Source organism: Lissotriton vulgaris, unplaced genomic scaffold, assembly GCF_964263255.1.
Source record: "Lissotriton vulgaris unplaced genomic scaffold, aLisVul1.2 SCAFFOLD_227, whole genome shotgun sequence".
Lineage (NCBI taxonomy): Eukaryota > Metazoa > Chordata > Amphibia > Caudata > Salamandridae > Lissotriton > Lissotriton vulgaris.
Genome location: NW_028242055.1, coordinates 915,123 through 935,793, shown reverse-complemented (window position 1 = coordinate 935,793; position 20,671 = coordinate 915,123). Strand labels below are relative to the sequence as shown.

The 20,671-nt window shown below is 50.4% G+C and overlaps 1 protein-coding gene across 1 annotated transcript in view; it reads right to left on the bottom strand.

The window, feature by feature from the left end:
* LOC147669078 (apolipoprotein L5-like) overlaps positions 1-20,671 on the bottom strand; it is a 198,569-nt gene that overhangs the window by 13,069 nt on the left and 164,829 nt on the right. Inside the window, exon 11 of the mRNA XM_086948239.1 lies at positions 1,064-1,082. Within this exon, the coding sequence (XP_086804365.1) occupies positions 1,064-1,082 (19 nt within the window). The remainder of the gene's footprint in view (positions 1-1,063; positions 1,083-20,671) is intronic.

Genomic DNA, 20,671 nt, shown 5'->3' with positions numbered 1-20,671 from the left:
GGTGCACAGTGTGATCTGTAGTCTCTGACTCCTTATCTTGTTCTGTACTCATGGCTGCTTCTTCATGGGGGAGCACAGTGTGATATGTGGTCTCTGGGCTCCCTGCAGATCAAATAGATGAGCCCCTCTTCCTCCTCACAGCTTCTTGTCATGCTCTTCACACAGACCCCTCCACTGACCTCTCTGACTTCACCATGCTCTGCAGCTGCTGGTTCACCCTGAGCTTCCCCCGGGCAGAGGCCACACTGCACAGCAGGAGTTGAGCCCAAACTGTACGGTCACCAGGTCTTTGCAGAACTCCAGGCAGATGGACCATGTGGCGTCGGATCACACAAGACTGTGCAGGGAGATCACAGCAGAGAAAGTTGTGAAGAAAATGAGTGCACAATCGTCATGTGGCCTAACCCTGGTGAATGCCAAGTACTATCCATATCAACACGTATGAAATATGTGAAATGCGACTCAAGTGAACTGGAACAGGGAAAAAATACAATACTTTCATGTGTATCCAGGCAACAAGGAAGTGACTGGACAGACACATTGCATCTGCAGGCCAATGACATGAAAGTATGAATCTCAGAAAGATAGCTCAGTGGGTTAACATACCTACTGCAGATTTTTACTAGGAATAAGGTTAATGTAAATGCTGCTGCAGAGAGCTGTATGTAATCGGTGGATCACTGCCAGCATTGTCAGGGGGGTAGCTCCCTGACTCTAGTGCACTGCCAGTGTGAGCTATCTGCCAGCATGTCCGACAGTCAAAGAACAAACATGTTAAGATAAAACAAACTGAATCATTTAATTATAGTAAAGATGAACTATCGCATCATTAATCATCCCCCCGAGCACCGCCCGCTCATCCCCCAGGGGTGTTGCCAGGGGACCCTCTGCCTCAGACCTGACACTGCCGGGCAGGGAGGCTCTCAAGGTGCCCTCAGCACAGAGAGAACAGATTCATCCTCATATCCGAGTAACAATGGTAGCCTCACAGTGGGGAGCACGACAGCCCCCCTCAATCTCCACTTACTGTCACTTCTGATGTCTCCAGAAAATGAGTTCTTACCGTTCAGTAACTTCCCGATCTGGAAAAGAAAGGAAGGAGGAGGTTAGTGGAAGTGTTCAATGCTCATGGTTGACATATGCGGTGCACATGGAACATATAAGGGTCTCATGAGGCAAACAAAGAGGGACCCTGCCTCTTGGGGGCTGCCGCAGGAGGGGACACATCATAGGATGAGAAGTCACTCTTACCTGTGAGGGGTCACTGACATTGGTGAGAACTGTCCTAGTGGCAAGCACAGCCTGCAGCCTGTGAGCCACAGGAACAGAGAGCTGAAGGAGATGTCAAACGCCCGCTTCAAGGGCTGTCCCTCAGGGGGCTCAAGAATTAGCAAACAGAGGTCACTGGAAGCAAGAAGGGGTCACAGGGGTGAGCAGACGGGTCAGGGATCACAGGGTAAACAGTCAGGAGTCACAGGGGTGAGCAGTCAGTGGTCACAAAAAAAGCAGTCAGGGGTCAAGGGGAGAGGAGTCAGGGGTCACAGGGAGAGCAGTCAGGGGACACTGGGGTAGGCAGACAGGGGTCACATGAAGAGCAGCCAGGAGTCACATGGGAGACAAGTCAGGGGTCAGAGGGGAGAGGAGTCAGAGGTCACGGGGCGAGCACTCAGGGGTCACAGGGGTAAGCAGGGGTCACATGAAGAGCAGCATAGTGTCGTTGCCACTCACCCATGTCTATCCCAGCAATCGCTGTTCACCCTATGTATCCTAGTTCATCCTGGTTCATCCAGTGTCGTTCCCACTCACCCATGTCTATAACAGGCATCGCTATTCACCTTATGTATCCCAGTTCAATCTGGTTTATCCTAGTGTCGGTCCCACTCACCCATGTCTATCCGAGGCGTCACTGTTCACCCCATGTATCCCTGTTCATCCTGGTTCATCCTAGTGTCGGTCCCACACACCCATGTCTATCCGAGGAGAAGAGAATTCTTGGATTAGATTCTTGGCAACCTACTACTAAAACTAGGCTACAACTTACTTACTTCCTCCCTCATACTAAGCCTAGGTTAGGTACACTGGGGTAGCCGTATTTTAGAAGCACCAGTTGAGTACTTGTAATCATTATTTTATCACTGTATGTATTTTATGCATTTTAGGTATTTTATGGCTTAGAAACCATATCATGCTTTTGCAATATTATTTTATAATACTCTTCGTACTGTACGCTCTGTACTTTACCACAAGCATTACAATTGCAGCAGTCCATTTCTTATGCTTGAGAAAGAATATATAGGCATACGGGAAGAGACGGGCATTTTCAATAAATATTTTATTGAAAATGCCCGTCTCTCTATTTCTCTGCACCTCTGGTGAAACGAAGCATGCACGATTGACTGGGGTGAAATAACTATCTATTGTTTCCGCAACTCTAGAGATATATTTCTTATTCTTGGGAAACAAAGTTGTCATGTTTTGAGCGGTTGTCAGAAACTAAATCCCTTCTTGTTTATTCGAGAAAGTTTCTAGTGACCTCTGAGCTAGCTGGCACTCACACAATTAAGTTTAGTATATTCTGTAGAGACCTAGTCGACCTCAGTCCTACGTCTAAACTGCAGGACATATTATTCCAATACGCAGAGCCTACTGGGAATATAGGAACTACACTACAGCAGTGCTTTTTACCCTATGTATCCCAGTTCATCCTGGTTCATCCCAGTGTCGGTCCCACTCACCCATGTCTATCACAGGCATTGCTTTTTACCCTATGTATCCCAGTTCTTCCTGGTTCATCCGAGTGTCGGTCCCACTCACCCATGTCTATCCGAGGCATCACTGCTCACCCTATGTATCCGAGTTAATCCTGGTGCATCCCAGTGTCGGTCCCACTTACCCATGTCTATCCCAGGCATCACTGCTCACCCTAGGTATCCCATTTCATCCTGGTTCATCCCAGTGTCGCTCACACTGACCCATGTTTATTCCAGGCATCACTGTTCACCCTATGTATCCCAGTACATCCTGGTTCATCCCAGGGTCCATTCTACTCCTCCATGTCTATCCCAGGTGTCGCTGTTCACCCTATGTATCCCAGTTCAATCTGGTTTATCCGAGTGAAGTTCCACTCACCCATGTCTATCCCAGGCATCAGTGTTCACCCTATGTATCTCAGTTAACCCTGGTTCATCCCAGTGTCGGTCCCACTCACCCATGTCTATCCCAGGCATTGCTTTTCACCCTATGTATCCCAGTTCAATCTGGTACATCCCTGTGTTGGTCCCACTCACCCATGTCTATCCCAGGCATTGCTTTTCACCCTATGTTTCCCAGTTCAATCTGGTTCATTCCTGTGTTGGTTCCACTCACCCATGTCTATCCCAGGCTTTGCTTTTCACCCTGTTTCCCAGTTCGATCTGGTTCATTCCTGTGTTGGTCCCACTCACCCATGTCTATCCCAGGCATTACTTTTCAACCTATGCTTCCCAGTTCAATCTGGTTTATCCCAGTGTCAGTCACACTCAACCATGTCTATCCTAGGCATTGCTTTTCACCCTATGCTTCCCAGTTCAATCTTGTCATCCCTGTGTCGGTCCCACTCACCCATGTCTATCTGAGGTGTCACTGTTCACCCTATGTATCCCTTTTCATCCTGGTTCATCCCAGTGTCCGTCCCACTCCTACATACCTATCCCAGGCATCGCTGTACACCCTATGTGTCCCAGTACAATCTGGTTTATCCTAGTGTCGCTCCCACTCACTCTTGTCTATCCCAGGCATCACTGTTCACCCTAGGTATCCCAGTTCATCCTGGTTCATCCCAGTGTCCGTCCCACTCCTCCATGTCTATCTCAGGGATTGCTCTTCACCCTATGTATCCCAGTTCCATCTGGTTTATCCTTGTGTCGGTTCCAGTCACCCATGTCTATCTGAGGTGTCACTGTTCACCCAATGTATCCCAGTTCAACCTGGCTCATCCTAGTGTCAGTCCCACTCACCCATGTCTATTCCAGGCATATCTTTTCACCCTATGTATCCGAGTTCCATCTGGTTTATCCTTGTGTCGGTTCCAGTCACCCATGTCTATCTGAGGTGTCACTATTCACCCTATGTATCCCAGTTCAACCTGGCTCATCCCAGTGTCAGTCCCACTCACCCATGTCTATTCCAGGCATAGCTTTTCACCCTATGTATCCCAGTTCAATCTGGTTTTTTCGAATGTCCGTCCCATTCACCCATGTCTATCCGAGGCGTCACTGTTCACCCTATGTATCTCAGTTCACTGATGTTTATCTCATGCATCCCTGATAACTCTATTTATCCTAGTTCACTATTGTTTATTCTATGCATTCCTGTTTATCTCACGTATTGCTGTTCACCCTACGTATCCCAGTTTACTTTTGTTTACCTCACACATCCCTGTTTATCTCATGCATCGCTGTTCATCCTATGTATCCCTGACCACCCTATTTATCCCTGCTCACTTCTGTTTATCCCATGCATCCTTGTTCATCACAGGCACCCCTGTCTGTCTAATTCATCACTCTTCATCTCAATTTATTCCATGTATCCCAGTTTTTTCCCCGCATCACTGTTTATCTCATGCATTCCTGTACATTCAATGTAGCCTTTTTCCTCCCTTTTTACCAAATGTATCTCTGTTCTATGCATGTATCCCTATTCACCCCAGTTTCTATCCCTGTTAGTCCTGTTAATTCCGTGCTTCCCTGTTTATTCTTTTTGTCCAATGTATCCCTTTTAATTTCACTCCATGTCCAAACCCTGGCCATGATTATTAGTGGATAGATACGTGATATCCTTCCTTTTTGTGTGAATTTTTTAAACTTTTTTCTTTGCCATAAAATATTTGAAATGCAAAAGATTAATTTCCCATAAAACCATGATATGAGTTTAACTCCACAACCCTAATCGATAACGTCGCCAACCTCGGACTGAAGCAACTCGTCACAACGCCCACACACTCTGCCGGCCACACGCTCGACCCCGTCTTCTCCTCAAGCCCGCATGTCTCTGTCATCCACACCACCGAACGCCTCTGGACCGTCCACCGCTGCATCCATTTCACCTTCCAGAAACCCACCACACACCACCGCACCCAACAGATCCCCCGCTGCTGCTGGAGCAAAACCACCGAAGACCAACTACATGCAAACCTCCCTTTCAGACCACCCACGGAACCCTCCAACACCGATGAAGATGCCCACAGCCTCAAACGCTGGATCGAGGACTGCGCCAACACCCTCGCCCCGCTGAAGAAATGACCCCATAGAGAAACCAGCAAGAGGGCCAGCTAGTTCACCCCAGAACTCCTATCCTCCAAGCAAGCCTGCCGGAATCTAGAGAAGAAAGGGCACAGCGAACAAACACCCGACTTCCGCGCAGCACACAAGGATGCCATTCGCAACCACCACCACCTCATCAGGCCTGCCAAGAGAACCTCATTCAAAGACCGCCTCAACAACAATGCACACAATAGCAAGGAGCTCCTCAACATCCTGAAGGAACTCTCCAACCCCAGCTCCAACACCAAGGACATATCGCCATCGCAAGCCTTGTGCAACTCCCTTACCACCTTAGCAGATAGCAGACATCCACGACAGCTTCAACACCCAGACAGCCCCAACAGACAGCAACACAATAGACCCTCCGTACACCATAGACCGCGACCCCCTGCTAGCCTGGGCAGCGTGAGCATCGATGACACCATCCAGACCATGAGCACAATCAACTCCGGCTCATCGTCAGGTCCCTTCCTGCACCACGTCTTCAACAAAGCAAGCAGCTCCATCGCACCCCACCTGTGCAATGTCATCAATCTCTCCCTTGAGACTGCAACCTTCCCAGAGAGCTGGAAACAAGCCGAGATCAACACCCTACTGAAAAAGCCCAAGGCAGACCCAAGAGACCTCAAGAACTTCCGACTCATCTCTCTGCTCCCCTTCCCGGCCTAGGTCATCAAGAAAATCTTCAACAGATAGCTATCCTGATACATCGAAGAAAACAGAATCCTGGAGCTTTGTCAGTCAGGTTTCCGCAGCGACCACACCACCGAGACTGCCCTCATCTCAGCCACCGAGGACATTAGGACCCTACTTGACAACGGAGAGACCGTAAGACTCATCTTCCTAGACCTCTCCGCTGCCTTCAACACCGTCTGCCACCGCACACTATGTTCACGCCTCCACGCCACAGGGATCCGAGAAAAGGCTCTGGAATGGACCAATTCCTTCCTCTCCGGCAGAACCCAGAGCATCTGCCTCCCCCATTCCGGTCCAAAGCCTCTGAGATCATCTGCGGCGTACCCCAAGGATCCTCCCTCAGTCCGACACTGTTCAACATTTAGATGGCCCTGCTCGCACACGTCGCCTGACAGCACAACCTCAACATAATCTCCTATGCCGACGACACTAGTCAAGTCAAGTCAAGTCATAAAATTTGTATAGCGCACTACATACCCAGAGGGTTTCAAGGCGCTTAGGAAGGGGAGGAGGATTATTTGTCAAATATCCACGTTTTAAGCTGCTTTCTGAACGCTAGGTGATTCTGGGTGAGGCGAAGGTAAGCGGGGAGTGAGTTCCATGTTTTGGCAGCCAGGTATGAAAAGGATCTGCCTCCCATGGTGGTCTTGTTGATGCGAGGTACAGTGGCGAAGGCTTGGCTGGAAGAGCGAAGTTGGCGGGAGGGGGTGTAGAAGGAAAGTCGAGAGTTGAGGCAATCTGGTCCGATGTCGTAGAGTGATTTGTGTGCGTGGGTTAGCAGTCGGAAAGTGATCCTCTTATTGACAGGTAGCCAGTGGAGGTCTTTAAGGTGACCAGAGATGTGTTCGTTGCGTGGGATGTCTAATATGAGCCTGGCTGAGGCGTTTTGGATTCGTTGTAGTTTCTTCTGGAGTTTAGCGGTGGTACCTGCGTAGAGGGTGTTTCCGTAGTCCAGTCGGCTAGTGACTAGAGCGTGGGTGACTGTTTTCCTTGTTTCGGAGGGGATCCAGCGAAATGTTTTTCTGAGCATGCGAAGAATGTTAAAGCAGGAAGATGATACGGCGTTGACTTGTCTGTTCATTGAGAGTGAAGAATCCAGGATGACGCCAAGGTTCCGTGCGTGGTCTGTCGGGATGGGTGCTTTTCCGAGGGCTTCCGGCCACCAGGAGTCGTCCCATGCAGAGGGGGATGTACCTAAGATGAGGACTTCTGTTTTGTCTGAGTTCAGTTTCAGACGGCTTTGTTTCATCCATTCGGCGACTTCTTTCATTCCTTCGTGTAGGTTAGTTTTGGCGGTGCTGGGGTCCTTGGTGAGAGAGAGGATCAGTTGAGTGTCGTCCGCGTAAGAGATGATGTTGAGGTTGTGTTGGCGGGCGATGGCCGCGAGGGGGCTCATGTATACGTTGAAGAGGGTGGGACTGAGTGAGGATCCTTGAGGTACGCCGCAAATGATTTCAGAGGCCTCGGACTTGAATGGTGGGAGGCGGACTCTCTGGGTTCTTCCGGTGAGGAACGAGGTTATCCATTCCAGTGCTTTTCCTTGGATTCCGATGTTTCTGAGGCGTTGTAAAAGGGTGTTGTGGCAGACTGTGTCGAAGGCTGCGGAGAGGTCGAGGAGGATGAGGGCGACTGTGTCTCCATTGTCCAGTAGAGTTCGAATGTCGTCTGTTGCTGCGATGAGGGCGGTCTCAGTGCTGTGTTTGGCTCGGAAGCCAGATTGTGAGGGGTCGAGTGATTTGTTGGCTTCGAGGAAGGCGGCGAGCTGGTTGTTGACGGCTTTCTCGATGACTTTGGCCGGGAATGGAAGAAGCGAGATGGGGCGGTAGTTTTTGAGTTCGGTGGGGTCTGCTGTTGGTTTTTTCAGAAGGGCGGTGAGTTCAGCGTGTTTCCAGTCTTCTGGGAAGGTAGCGGAGTTGAAGGAGCAGTTGATGACGTCTCGGAGGTGCGGTGCTATGATGGAGTCTGCTTTGTTGAAGATGTGGTGAGGGCATGGGTCTGTGGGGGATCCGGAGTGGATGGAATTCATCAGGCGGATGGTCTCCTCAGTGGAGATTGGGTTCCAGGCGTTAAGGGTGTTTACGGGGGGAAGATGGTCAGCAGATGGTAGGGTGGGTTGGCTTCCGGGTTGGTTGTCAAAGCTGTTGTGGATGTCAGCAATCTTGTTGTGGAAAAAAGAGGCTAGGGAGTCGCAGAGGGTTTGAGAGGGGGTGATGTCGTTGGAGTTGGCCGAGGGGTTGGAAAATTCCTTGACGATGTTGAAAAGTTCCTTGCTGTTGTGGGCGTTGTTGTCAAGTCGATCCTTGAATGCTGTTTTCTTGGCTTTTCGGATCAGTTGGTGGTGAGTACGGGTGGCGCTTTTGAAGGCGTCCTTGGTGCTGGTGGATGGGTCTTTTTTCCAGGCCTTTTCAAGGGAGCGGCACAGTTTCTTGGACTTCTTGAGATCATCGTTGAACCATGAGGCCTTCTTGTTGCCAAGTTTGTGCTGGCGTTTTTTCAGTGGTGCTAAGGTGTCGGCGGTGTTGGATAACCAAATGGTGAGGTTGGAGGCGGCTTCGTTGGCGTTAGAAGAGGGGGCTGGGGAGGTTTGAAGGAGCGATGTGGAGATCTGATCCGTGGTGATTTTGTTCCAGTTTCTTTGTAGAGTTGGTTGGAGGTGGATGATGGGTTTCGGCTTGTTGTAGGTGAAGTGAACGCAACTGTGGTCAGTCCAGAGGAGATCCGTAGTGTGGCTGAAGGAGACATGGTTGCTGGAGGTGAAGATGGGGTCGAGTGTGTGACCTGCGATGTGGGTGGGGGAAGTGACTAGTTGTTTAAGTCCGAGGTTGGCGAGGTTGTCTAAGAGGGTCGCGGTGTTGCGGTCGTTGATCTTTTCAAGGTGGAAGTTGAGGTCTCCCAGAAGGATGTAGTCTTTGGAGGGGAGCGCGTGTGGGGTGATGAAGTCCGTGATGTCTTCACTGAATTTTGCGCGGGGTCCTGCTGGTCTGTAGAGGAGGGTGCCTCTGAGTGTGGTCTTGGGGTCGATGTGGATCTGGAAGTGAAGGTGTTCGGAGTTAGCGAGGTTGGCGTCGGAGCTGGTAGAGATGCGGATGGATTTCTTATGGACGATGGCGATTCCTCCTCCTGTGTGGTCGGTGCGGTCCTTGCGTGTGATCTTATAGTCATCTGGGATAGCGATGGCGATGTCAGGGGCGGAGGAAGCGTTCATCCATGTTTCCGTTAGGAAGGCGACGTCAGGAGAGATGGTGTCTAGTAGGGTCCAAAGGTCAATGGCGTGCCTGTGGACCGAGCGGGTGTTGAGAAGGATGCATTGTAGGTGGTTGGGGTTGGGAGTCTGTGGTGTGGTCGTAGCGGAGATGTTGTTGGTGCCGCTAAATTTGCAGGAGAAGCAGGAGAACGGTCCATGGGTGCGTCCAGGAGCGGCTTGGACGCAGTTGGGGGCGCGGCCGGGGTTAAGGGCTAGGAGGGTGGCGGCATTGTAGGTAATGCGGGAGGGCTGGGCAGCGCGAGGGGCAGGGGGTCTGGCGCTGGGCGCGGTCCAGGCGCGGACGGGCGTAGACGGGCTTACCTTTGGCGCACCTTCGGCGCGGGTTGGGCGCGGTCGCTGCGCGTGAACGCTGCGCGCATGGGTTACTGTCATATATGGATGGTGGGAAGGGGGAGGGGCGAGGGCGGCTCAGCTGGGAGGCGGGGCGGGCTCACGAGGACGCAGAGCGAGGAGGACAACACCAAAATAAACAAAATGGCAGCGGGGGGAGGGCAGAGCACAGCGCCGGGGGCAAACGCGCACCAAAGCTCAATCAACAGCAGCGGGAGCAAGGCTAAGCAGCAGCACAAACAAGTTATGTAAAACAAAACACTTGAAACAGAAGCGAGGCGATGCAGCGGTCAATGCGCCACAGTGCAAACAAACCACCACAACACAATGCAAATCAATGAGATCAGAAGCGAGGCGAAGCAGCGCCTAGTGCAGAGACACAATGTAATTGTAATGCAGCAGAGAAATAGCGCAACGATACCAGGTCGCCAGGGAGGCTGGGGAGCGACCTCTCAGCAAGCAGCGCTGAGGGGATCACAGCGCTTCCAGGTACGGGAGCGCTGTAAGTACAAAGTGGGAGGGCGGCTCAGCTGGGAGGCGGGGCGGGCTCACGAGGACGCAGAGCGAGGAGGACAACACCAAAATAAACAAAATGGCAGCGGGGGGAGGGCAGAGCACAGCGCCGGGGGCAAACGCGCACCAAAGCTCAATCAACAGCAGCGGGAGCAAGGCTAAGCAGCAGCACAAACAAGTTATGTAAAACAAAACACTTGAAACAGAAGCGAGGCGATGCAGCGGTCAATGCGCCACAGTGCAAACAAACCACCACAACACAATGCAAATCAATGAGATCAGAAGCGAGGCGAAGCAGCGCCTAGTGCAGAGACACAATGTAATTGTAATGCAGCAGAGAAATAGCGCAACGATACCAGGTCGCCAGGGAGGCTGGGGAGCGACCTCTCAGCAAGCAGCGCTGAGGGGATCACAGCGCTTCCAGGTACGGGAGCGCTGTAAGTACAAAGTGGGAGGGCGGCTCAGCTGGGAGGCGGGGCGGGCTCACGAGGACGCAGAGCGAGGAGGACAACACCAAAATAAACAAAATGGCAGCGGGGGGAGGGCAGAGCACAGCGCCGGGGGCAAACGCGCACCAAAGCTCAATCAACAGCAGCGGGAGCAAGGCTAAGCAGCAGCACAAACAAGTTATGTAAAACAAAACACTTGAAACAGAAGCGAGGCGATGCAGCGGTCAATGCGCCACAGTGCAAACAAACCACCACAACACAATGCAAATCAATGAGATCAGAAGCGAGGCGAAGCAGCGCCTAGTGCAGAGACACAATGTAATTGTAATGCAGCAGAGAAATAGCGCAACGATACCAGGTCGCCAGGGAGGCTGGGGAGCGACCTCTCAGCAAGCAGCGCTGAGGGGATCACAGCGCTTCCAGGTACGGGAGCGCTGTAAGTACAAAGTGGGAGGGCGGCTCAGCTGGGAGGCGGGGCGGGCTCACGAGGACGCAGAGCGAGGAGGACAACACCAAAATAAACAAAATGGCAGCGGGGGGAGGGCAGAGCACAGCGCCGGGGGCAAACGCGCACCAAAGCTCAATCAACAGCAGCGGGAGCAAGGCTAAGCAGCAGCACAAACAAGTTATGTAAAACAAAACACTTGAAACAGAAGCGAGGCGATGCAGCGGTCAATGCGCCACAGTGCAAACAAACCGCCACAACACAATGCAAATCAATGAGATCAGAAGCGAGGCGAAGCAGCGCCTAGTGCAGAGACACAATGTAATTGTAATGCAGCAGAGAAATAGCGCAACGATACCAGGTCGCCAGGGAGGCTGGGGAGCGACCTCTCAGCAAGCAGCGCTGAGGGGATCACAGCGCTTCCAGGTACGGGAGCGCTGTAAGTACAAAGTGGGAGGGCGGCTCAGCTGGGAGGCGGGGCGGGCTCACGAGGACGCAGAGCGAGGAGGACAAAACCAAAATAAACAAAATGGCAGCGGGGGGAGGGCAGAGCACAGCGCCGGGGGCAAACGCGCACCAAAGCTCAATCAACAGCAGCGGGAGCAAGGCTAAGCAGCAGCACAAACAAGTTATGTAAAACAAAACACTTGAAACAGAAGCGAGGCGATGCAGCGGTCAATGCGCCACAGTGCAAACAAACCACCACAACACAATGCAAATCAATGAGATCAGAAGCGAGGCGAAGCAGCGCCTAGTGCAGAGACACAATGTAATTGTAATGCAGCAGAGAAATAGCGCAACGATACCAGGTCGCCAGGGAGGCTGGGGAGCGACCTCTCAGCAAGCAGCGCTGATTCTCTCCCTCACCAAGGACCCCATCACCGCCAAAGCCAACCTCCTCGAAGGAATGAAGGCCGTCGCTGACTGGATGAAGACCAGACGTCTGAAGCTGAACTCGGACACCCACCGACCCTGCACGCAACCTGGGAATCATCCTCGACTCAACGCTCTCAATGACCAAGCAGGTCAATGCCGTCTCCTCCTCCTGCTTCAACACCCTCTGCATGCTCCGCAAGATCTACAGATGGATCTCGACAGCTACAAGAAAGACAGTCACCCAGGCCCTCGTCAGAAGCAGATTCGACTACGAAACACTCTCTAACCGGGAGTCCCGACCAAACTCCTCAAACGGCTACAACAAATCCAAAACACCTTGGCACGACTGATCCTCTACATACCACGACACAGCCACATCACCCCCAACCTTAGGGACCCGCATTGGCTCCCAGTCAGCAAGAGGATATCCTTCAAGCTCCTCATCCATGCACACAAGGCACTCCACAAGACCGGCCCAGCCTACCTCAATAGACGGCTCTCTTTCTACATTCCCAACTGCCAGCTATGCTCTATCGACCTCTCACTAGCCACCGTCCCGTGCATATGAAGAACAACCACCGATGGGAGATGGATGTATGACGTTACAACGCATACTTTTACTCCGCATACCATTACAACGCGGTATTCACAACGCATACCATTACAACGCATAGCGCTTTGGGGTGCTGGATAGTGGTAAGTATAATTTACTATTCTAACTCCAGTCCCCGTGGACCCTAGGGAAGGTGTTGGATAGTAAATTAAACTTACCTCTTATCCTAGAGCGCCCCCCAGCGCAATGCGTTGTAATGGTATGCGTTGTAATGCCTGCGTTGTAGTGGTAGTGCGTTGTAAAAAATGCGTTGTAACAGGTGCATACCATGGGAGATCCTTCTCCCACTTCACCGCCAAGACATGGAACACCCTCCCACTGAGCATACGAGTCAAGTCAAGTCAAGTCATAGGATTTGTATAGCGCACTACATACCCAGAGGGTTTCAAGGCGCTTAGGAAGGGGAGGAGGATTACTGGTCGAATATCCACGTTTTGAGTTGCTTTCTGAACGCTAGGTGGTTCTGGGTGAGGCGAAGGTAAGCGGGGAGTGAGTTCCATGTTTTAGCAGCCAGGTATGAAAAGGATCTGCCTCCCATGGTGGTCTTGTTGATGCGAGGTACAGTGGCGAGGGCTTGGCTGGAAGAACGTAGTTGGCGGGAGGGGGTGTAGAAGGACAGTCGTGAGTTGAGGCAGTCTGGTCCGATGTCGTAGAGTGATTTGTGTGCGTGGGTTAGCAGTCGGAAAGTGATCCTCTTATTGACGGGAAGCCAGTGGAGGTCTTTAAGGTGACCAGAGATGTGTTCGTTGTGTGGGATGTCTAATATGAGCCTGGCTGAGGCGTTTTGGATTCGTTGGAGTTTCTTCTGGAGTTTTGCGGTAGTACCCGCGTAGAGGGTGTTTCCGTAGTCCAGTCGGCTCGTGACCAGAGCGTGGGTGACTGTTTTCCTTGTATCGGAGGGGATCCAGCGAAATGTTTTCCTGAGCATGCGAAGAATGTTGAAGCAGGATGAGGATACGGCGCTGACTTGTCTGTTCATTGAGAGTGAAGAATCCAGGATGATGCCTAGGTTCCGTGCGTGGTCTGTCGGGATGGGTGCTTTTCCGAGGGCTTCCGGCCACCAGGAGTCGTCCCATGCAGAGGGGGATGTGCCTAAGATGAGGACTTCTGTTTTGTCTGAGTTCAGTTTCAGACGGCTTTGTTTCATCCATTCGGCAACTTCTTTCATTCCTTCGTGTAGGTTAGTTTTGGCGGTGCTGGGGTCATTGGTGAGGGAAAGGATCAGTTGAGTGTCGTCCGCGTAAGAGATGATGTTGAGGTTGTGTTGGCGTGCGATGGCCGCGAGGGGGCTCATGTATACGTTGAAGAGGGTGGGACTGAGTGATGATCCTTGTGGTACGCCGCAGATGACTTCAGAGGCCTCGGACTTGAATGGAGGAAGGCGGACTCTCTGGGTTCTTCCGGTGAGGAACGAGGTGATCCATTCAATTGCTTTTCCTTGGATTCCGATGTTATAGAGGCGTTGTATAAGGGTGCTGTGGCAGACTGTGTCAAAGGCTGCGGAGAGGTCGAGGAGGATGAGGGCGACTGTGTCTCCATTGTCCAGTAGAGTTCGAATGTCGTCTGTTGCTGCGATGAGGGCGGTCTCAGTGCTGTGTTTTGCTCGGAAGCCAGATTGTGAGGGGTCGAGGGATTTGTTGGCTTCGAGGAAGGCGGCGAGCTGGTTGTTGACAGCTTTCTCGATGACTTTGGCCGGGAATGGGAGAAGCGAGATGGGGCGGTAATTTTTGAGTTCGGTGGGGTCCGCTGTTGGTTTTTTCAGAAGGGCGGTGAGTTCAGCGTGTTTCCAGTCTTCCGGGAAGGTGGCGGAGGTGAAGGAGCAGTTGATGACGTCTCTGAGGTGCGGTGCTATGACGGAGTCTGCTTTGTTGAAGATGTGGTGAGGGCATGGGTCTGTGGGGGATCCTGAGTGGATGGAATTCATCAGGCGGATGGTCTCCTCAGTGGAGATTGGGTTCCAGTCGTTGATGGTGTTCACGGGGGGAAGATGATCAGCAAATGGTAGGGTGGGTTGGATTCCGGGTTGGTTGTCAAAGCTGTTGTGGATGTCTGCAATCTTGTTGTGGAAAAATGATGCTAGGGAGTCGCAGAGGGTTTGAGAGGGGGTGATGTCGTTGGAGTTGGCCGAGGGATTGGAAAATTTCTTGACGATGTTGAAAAGTTCCTTGCTGTTGTGGGCGTTGTTGTCAAGTCGATCCTTGAGTGCTGTTTTCTTGGCTTTTCGGATCAGTTGGTGGTGAGTGCGGGTGGCGTTTTTGAAGGCGTCTTTGGTTCTAGTGGTTGGGTCTTTTTTCCAGGCCTTTTCAAGGGAGCGGCAGAGTTTCTTGGACTTCTTGAGATCATCGTTGAACCATGAGGCCTTCTTGCTGCCAGGTTTGCTTTGCCATTTTTTCAGTGGTGCTAAGGTGTTGGCGGTGTTAGATAACCATAGGGTGAGGTTGGCGGCGGCTTCGTTCGCGTTAGAAGAGGGGGCTGGGGAGTTTCGAAGGAGCGATGCAGAGATTTGGTCCGTGGTGATTTTGTTCCAGTTTCTTTGCAGGGTAGGATGGAGGTGGATGCTGGGTTTTGGTTTGTTATAGGTGAAGTGAACGCAGCTGTGGTCAGTCCAGAGGAGGTCCGTGGTGTGGCTGAAGGAGACATGATTGCTGGATGTGAAGATGGGGTCGAGTGTGTGACCTGCGATGTGGGTGGGGGAAGTGACTAGTTGATGAAGTCCGAGGTTGGCGAGGTTGTCCAGGAGGGTGGTGGTGTTGCGGTCGTTGATCTTTTCAAGGTGAAAGTTGAGGTCTCCCAGGAGGATGTATTCTTTGGAGGGGAGCGCGTGTGGAGTGATGAAGTCCGTGATGTCTTCACTGAATTTTGCGCGGGGTCCTGGTGGTCTGTAGAGGAGGGTGCCTCGGAGTGTGGTTTTGGGGTCGATGTGGATCTGGAAGTGAAGGTGTTCGGAGTTGGCGAGGTTGGCGTCCGAGCTGGTTGAGATGCGGATTGATTTCTTATGGACGATGGCGATTCCTCCTCCTGTGTGGCTGGTACGGTCTTTGCGAGTGATCTTATAGTCTTCAGGGATGGCAATGGTGATGTCTGGGGCGGAGGAAGCGTTCATCCATGTTTCAGTTAGGAAGGCGACGTCTGGAGAGATGGTGTCAAGTAGATTCCATAGGTCAATGGCGTGCCTGTGGACCGATCGGGTGTTGAGAAGGATGCATTGTAAGAGGTTGGGGTCGGGAGTTTGATGTGTGGTCGTAGCTGAGATGTTGTCGGTGCCGCTGAATTTGCAGGAGTAGCATGAGAAAGGTCCATGGGTGCGTCCAGGAGCGGCTTGGACGCAGTTGGGGGCGCGACCGAGGTTAAGGGCTAGGAGGGAGGCGGCATCGTAGGTAATGCGGGAGGGCTGGGCAGTGCGAGGGGCAAGGGGTATGGCGCTGGGCGCGGTCCAGGCACGGACGGGCGTAGACGGGCTTACCTTTGGCGCACCTTCGGCGCGGATTGGGCGCGGTCGCTGCGCGTGAACGCTGCGCGTTAATGCAGTGGGCATATATGGATGGTGGAGGGGGAGGGGCGAGGGCGTCTCAGCTGGGAGGCGGGGCGGGCCACGAAGGAGGACAACAACACACAAAATGGCAGCGGAGGGCTCAGCGGAGCGGAGCGCTTGGGGCGGAATGCACAGATACTGCAAAAATGTATACACAATAACAAACGCGGTCAAAAATGAAAGATAAGCAAAGCGCCAAGCGGTGCAGACTTCAGGCAGTTAATTATGATAAACAAAAGCGGAGCAGCGAAACCACAGTGCGCCAGCACAAATACTGCAAAATGTATACACAATGGCAAACGCGGTCTAAAAATGAGAGATAGGCAAAGCGCCAAGCGGTGCAGACTTCAGGCAGTTAATTATGATAAACAAAAGCGGAGCAGCGAAACCACAGTGCGCCAGCACAAATACTGCAAAATGTATACACAATGGCAAACGCGGTCTAAAAATGAGAGATAGGCAAAGCACCAAGCGGTGCAGACTTCAGGCAGTTAATTATGATAAACAAAAGCGGAGCAACGATACCACAGTGTGCAGGGGGGAGGCAGGGGAGCGACCACTCGGCTGGAGAGCGAAGCGAGTCACAGACCCAAGACCCAAGACCTGCTGATCTTCAGGAGGATGCTCAAGACCTGGCTGTGCGATCAGTAGTGCCCCCCCCCAAGGCCTTGAGACCCTCTCGGGTATGTAGTGCGCTTTACAAATGACTGATTGATTGATTGATTGAAGTACTTTTAGTCTAAGTTAGGCTTAAGACCAAAGCATAGGTAAAACTGAGAAACAAGTCTTACTTTTCTACTTGAAAATAGCCTTCGTCAATACCGAAGCCATAAAGTAAGACTTTCGGCTCAGTTAACCTTTGTAAATCGGGCCCCATATGTATGGTACTGGTACCGTAGCTTCTCTTCCATCCAGAAGTTACACTAAGAATCCTTATGTTTAGTACTGGCACTGTACCTTCTCTCCCCTTGGAATTTATACTTAGAATGCACACATATAGTACTGGTACTGTACCTTCTCTCCACTCCAGTAGTTACACTAAGAATCCACATGTTGAGTGCTGCAACGGTACCTTGTTCTACCTCCACAAAACATGCCAAGTACACTCAAATGTCGTACTCAGAGGTGCACAGGGAAGAACTCGTCAACAGAGTGCCAGCAGCTACTGGGATCGATAAGAAACAGCTTCATGTGCAGTTGCCATAACAAGCCAAGGCCTCAACAAGGAAGTAACATTGTGCACCATTATTTCACGCACAGTGGAGGATTGATGCGATTTGTGACTAAGATTATGCTCATGGAATATAAACGGCTTAGCAACAAAAACTGAGGATCCAGACTTCTTACAATATGTTAGAACCTTTGACATAATTTTGCTACAGGAAACCTGGCTTATGGCTCCTCAGCACATTGAGGACTATTTCTGCTTCGCTACTCCAGCAACAAGGATTGGCAGATTTGGCAACTGTTCTGGTGGGCTGGTCACCTACGTCTCTACAACAAGCATACCTATAACAACTCTTATGGGCACGACGTAAAACGCAACAATAGCAGTTACAATTACCATCTACCTCGAGGATGAAGAAATGGAGGTTAACCTAATGAACTCGTATGTCCACCCCAAACGCAAAGCGAAAGACTCAATATAACTTGTAAACCAAGTAGCAAAGTACGTTACAGAGATGGAAAATCCTATGTTCATCTTGACAAGGGACCTAAACCAATATCTTGTAGGTTCACCTCAAGGCGAGGAGGTAGCCATACAAAGTGGAATTCACAATATTCCTACACAATGCGTCCCACTGTACAGAAAGAAGAACCGTTGCATTAGCCACCTACTTGCGGATCTAAAACACCTAAACCTCTGAGCACTAAACGGAGGTTTTCCAGATGACTCTCCACCAGTCGACTCTTACTTTTCTTCCACAACAAGTTCTATCTTGGATTACACCTTTGGAAGCGTCGCTCTCTTTCCATATATCTCTGGGTACAGAATGGGGGATAAGGGCGATAGCGACCATCACCCTCAAGAATCTCAAATAAGAGCGACTGTAGCAAGACCAATTAGGCCACATGCAACTTTGGGGTCTATCTTTACTTCCAATCTAAGAAGGCTCAAATGCACAATAAATAATTGAAATTCAAAGGCCGAAGCAGCAATCCAACTTTTCAACTCACAATCATCTAGCCCAGTTTACTGCTAAACTACTAGAACAACATGCAGATACCTTTGCTACAAAAAATAATGTCCAGATAGTACTTGGGAAAAACAAAATTCTGAAAGATCAAAGACTACAGCTCAAGTACTTTAAGAAATCAATAAATGCAACTCTGCGCAGGCTGTGAAGACTCCCAGGGAACGTCAGTGCACAAGCATTCTTGAGGAACCAAAGGGCAAAATTAAAAAGACTGAAATGGAACATCAACAGCGATTGTGAGAATGTATTCTGGGCAAAACTTCTACATGTCATAAATAGCAACTACAGTGTCCGTTATTGGAAAACTGTGAATGGGATTATTCATCCTCATCATTAGGGGATTGGGTCATATATTTCAAAACTAAACTGGGTAAAATTCCTGACTAACCACTTCAATAACCAAATAGATAGTACTGGAACACAAACGGCCAATAGCTGGTCACCAGAAGAATAAGCGGTAGCAAGTATAACTGTATGAGGAAGCAGGAGCTGCCATCCAAAAAACATAGACCATCAGGCGTAACTAGCTGCCCCCTGTCTCTTTCAATCAAAAAGCATATTTCTAAGGGGAGGAAAGAAGAGGCTCCGGGACCGAACGGCGTTCCACCTTCCCTGTTCAAAGCAAAAAGTGAAGTCTGGGCTGATATCCTGTAATCTCTGTTTCTGGAAGTCAGGTGACTAAACAAAATACTGGAATGGTGGAAGGGCTTGACAATGGGGCCAATCTACAAAATAGAAGACAAGGCTGAGCCCAACAATTATCGCCTAGTGGCTCTGATTGACAATGAAGCAAAATATTTTGGGGGGACAAACTGGGCTGAGGCAAACTTGATAAAACCGCTGAACCAGACCATTTTTCGCAAAATGGCCAGCACATCTACAAATATCCTCACAATCTCACTAATAAGCAATGCAGATAAAGCCTCAAAACTACCATTACATCTATGCTATATTGACTTTAGCGCTGCTTTCCATAATGTAGAGAGGGACAAACTGTGGGGGAACTTGCCTCAACGGGGCATACCACAGCCTATTCTAAACATGCTGAGGCTTCTACATACAGATACCTGGGTGCAGGTGAAAATAGGTGGCGGCACCCACATCTCCTTGAAAGTTCCCACAATGAAAGGCTTGAAACAGGGTTGTGTGCTTGCACCAACCCTGTTTAAACTATTCATGGGGGACCTTCCAAAGGTGCTTTATGTTTGCAGTTCTCACTCACCGAGGATAGGTGGAAAAACATTGTCCAATCTTATGTATGCAGATGATGTAGTTCTGCTTAGTCACACTTAAGTTGGTCTCCAGCATCTACTGATGGTAATGCAGAACTACGCCACAAAAAGCAACTTAATAATAAACCTGAGCAAAACCCGAACAATGTCAATAAACAACAAAAAGAACCTCCAGAAAAGTTTGTCTTGGTGGCACAAAACTCGACCCAGCACATGAATACAAGAACCTAGGAGTCATATACGACAAGGAAGGGTCGTTCTGCCGACAAAAAGTGGAAGCAAGAAGGAAGGGTATGCTGATTGCTTAAACGATGAAAAATCTTGCAAATAAATTGACTGGGACGACTCTGACTCCACTCCAGAAGGTAGTCCAGGCCAAACTACTCCCCTCGATTGCTTATGGTAGTGAGGCAATGCGGGGAAGAGATGCATAGGAGCTGGATAACATGCAGGTCAAAGCCTACAGAACTATGTTCTGCCTACCATCCTAGACATCACCTGCTCAAATAAGGCTGGAGTTTGGCCTTCTATGACAAGTTCTAGCCAGTTACGGTGCTTATATCATCTGCTGGTACGAGATCAGAAGTACCACTGCAAACACGCTAAACTATCTGCTGTGGCGTGACATACAGCACAGGGAGCACTACCAAGCCAGAAGCTATCTTCAGCTAGCCCTAGAATCTACCAAACTTACGGGACTCTGGGATGCACAAATTGGCTACTCTAACTTCAAAAAACTAGTCTGGAAGACAAAAAAACAAACTTCTTTGGTGGAGGACAGAGCAAGCTTCTAAAACAGATTGCACGCCTGGATGACCCTTAACTCCTACAAATTACTTGCTCCACAAAACCTTTTCAACCAGGGTTACCCTAAGTCCATAAAAATGAACTTACTGAGGCATAGGATGGGAATCTTTCTGTGTGCTCAGCACTTTCCACCAAGGCTGAGGACATTAGCACAAGAGCTGTGCAGGCTGTGTAACACCAAGCAAGGCAACATCTTACATCTAATATGCTTATGCAAGGCAAGGAACTTCACCAAGTAAAGCAACAGCTTCTTAAAGAACCTTTCAAACAGAAAGGCATCCGTACCAGAAGGCAAGCAGTGCTAGCCTGTTTAAATCCAGAAAACATACAACTAAACTGCAGGGCGGTAAAATTCTTTATGCTGGCTGAACAAAAAATGCTCAAAATATCAAAAGCTTAATCAGGCCCTGAAACC